General features: G+C 75.8%; 1 protein-coding gene across 1 annotated transcript in view; it reads right to left on the reverse strand.

Moving 5' to 3' along the window:
- Window positions 1–299, reverse strand: part of Ube2ql1 (ubiquitin conjugating enzyme E2 Q family like 1) — a 37,386-nt gene extending 37,087 nt beyond the window's left edge. The window contains exon 1 of the mRNA XM_028782759.1: window positions 8–299. Coding sequence (XP_028638592.1) covers window positions 8–299 — 292 coding nt within the window. The remainder of the gene's footprint in view (window positions 1–7) is intronic.
- Window positions 300–934: the final 635 nt, after the last annotated feature.

The following is a 934-nucleotide window of genomic DNA, read 5'->3' on the forward strand; positions in this document are numbered from 1 at the left end:
CCGGCGCCCGCCGCCCCCGCCGCCCCCGCGGCTGGCTGCGGCTGCTTGTCGCGTGCGGCCAGCTCCGCCGCGCGCTTACTCTTGCCCTTGCCGGGCCCCGGGCTGGCGTCGCCCGAGCCCCCCGGGTGCTGCTGTTGCTGCTGCTGCTTGTGGCCGCCGCTCTTACCGCCGCCTTTGCCGCGCAGCGACGCGCTCTGCTGGCCGCCGCCTCCGCCGCGGTGGTTGTGGTGGTGCTTGGGGTCCTCGGTGTCCCGGTTGTGCAGGCGAATGAGCCCGATTTTACGGAGCAGCGTGGCCATCTTAGGCTCGGCTCTGGCGAGGGGCTCCCCGGGGCTCCTGATCCCCGAGCCGGATAGCTGGGACGCACGGGGCGTGTGGGGGGAGGCAGGCGACCGCTCAGTGGGGCGCGGCGAGGGCCACCTTAGGAACCGGCGGCCGTGGCGCAGCGGAGCGGGCAGCACCAGCGCTCGGTGGCCGCCGTGTCGCCGCTGTCATATGACGGGTCTTCTCCGGCAAGGGCTCCGGTAGCCTGCGAAGGGGAGGCGTCGAGACACGGCGTAGCCGCTGTCCCTAACCAGTCCCTGGGCGCAGTCCCCGGACGCCGGGTGTCCGTGGTCCTTTGTGCGCGGCCGCAGACCGGCTGGCCCCGAGTCTATGAGCTGTACCACGGCGCGCACAGCCGCCCGCGGCGCCCCGGAGGCAGCGAGGTGGCCGCGGAGTCGCGCTGTGCGCCTGCCGGGCCGTGCTGCGCTGGCGGCTACCGCGGGGCCCGGGCCACTGCCGCTTTCGTCGCCGCCGCCGCTGCGGCTGCTGACATTGCAGAGGCGGCTGCTCCGTCTGAGCCGGGCCCGGCGCGGAGGGGGCGGCACTGCCGGCCGGGAGGGGGAGCGCGGGGCGGAGCCGCGGGCTTGACTGCACCGTGCCACCCCCGCCG

Source organism: Grammomys surdaster, unplaced genomic scaffold (assembly GCF_004785775.1).
Source record: "Grammomys surdaster isolate TR1022 unplaced genomic scaffold, NIH_TR_1.0 843, whole genome shotgun sequence".
NCBI lineage: Eukaryota > Metazoa > Chordata > Mammalia > Rodentia > Muridae > Grammomys > Grammomys surdaster.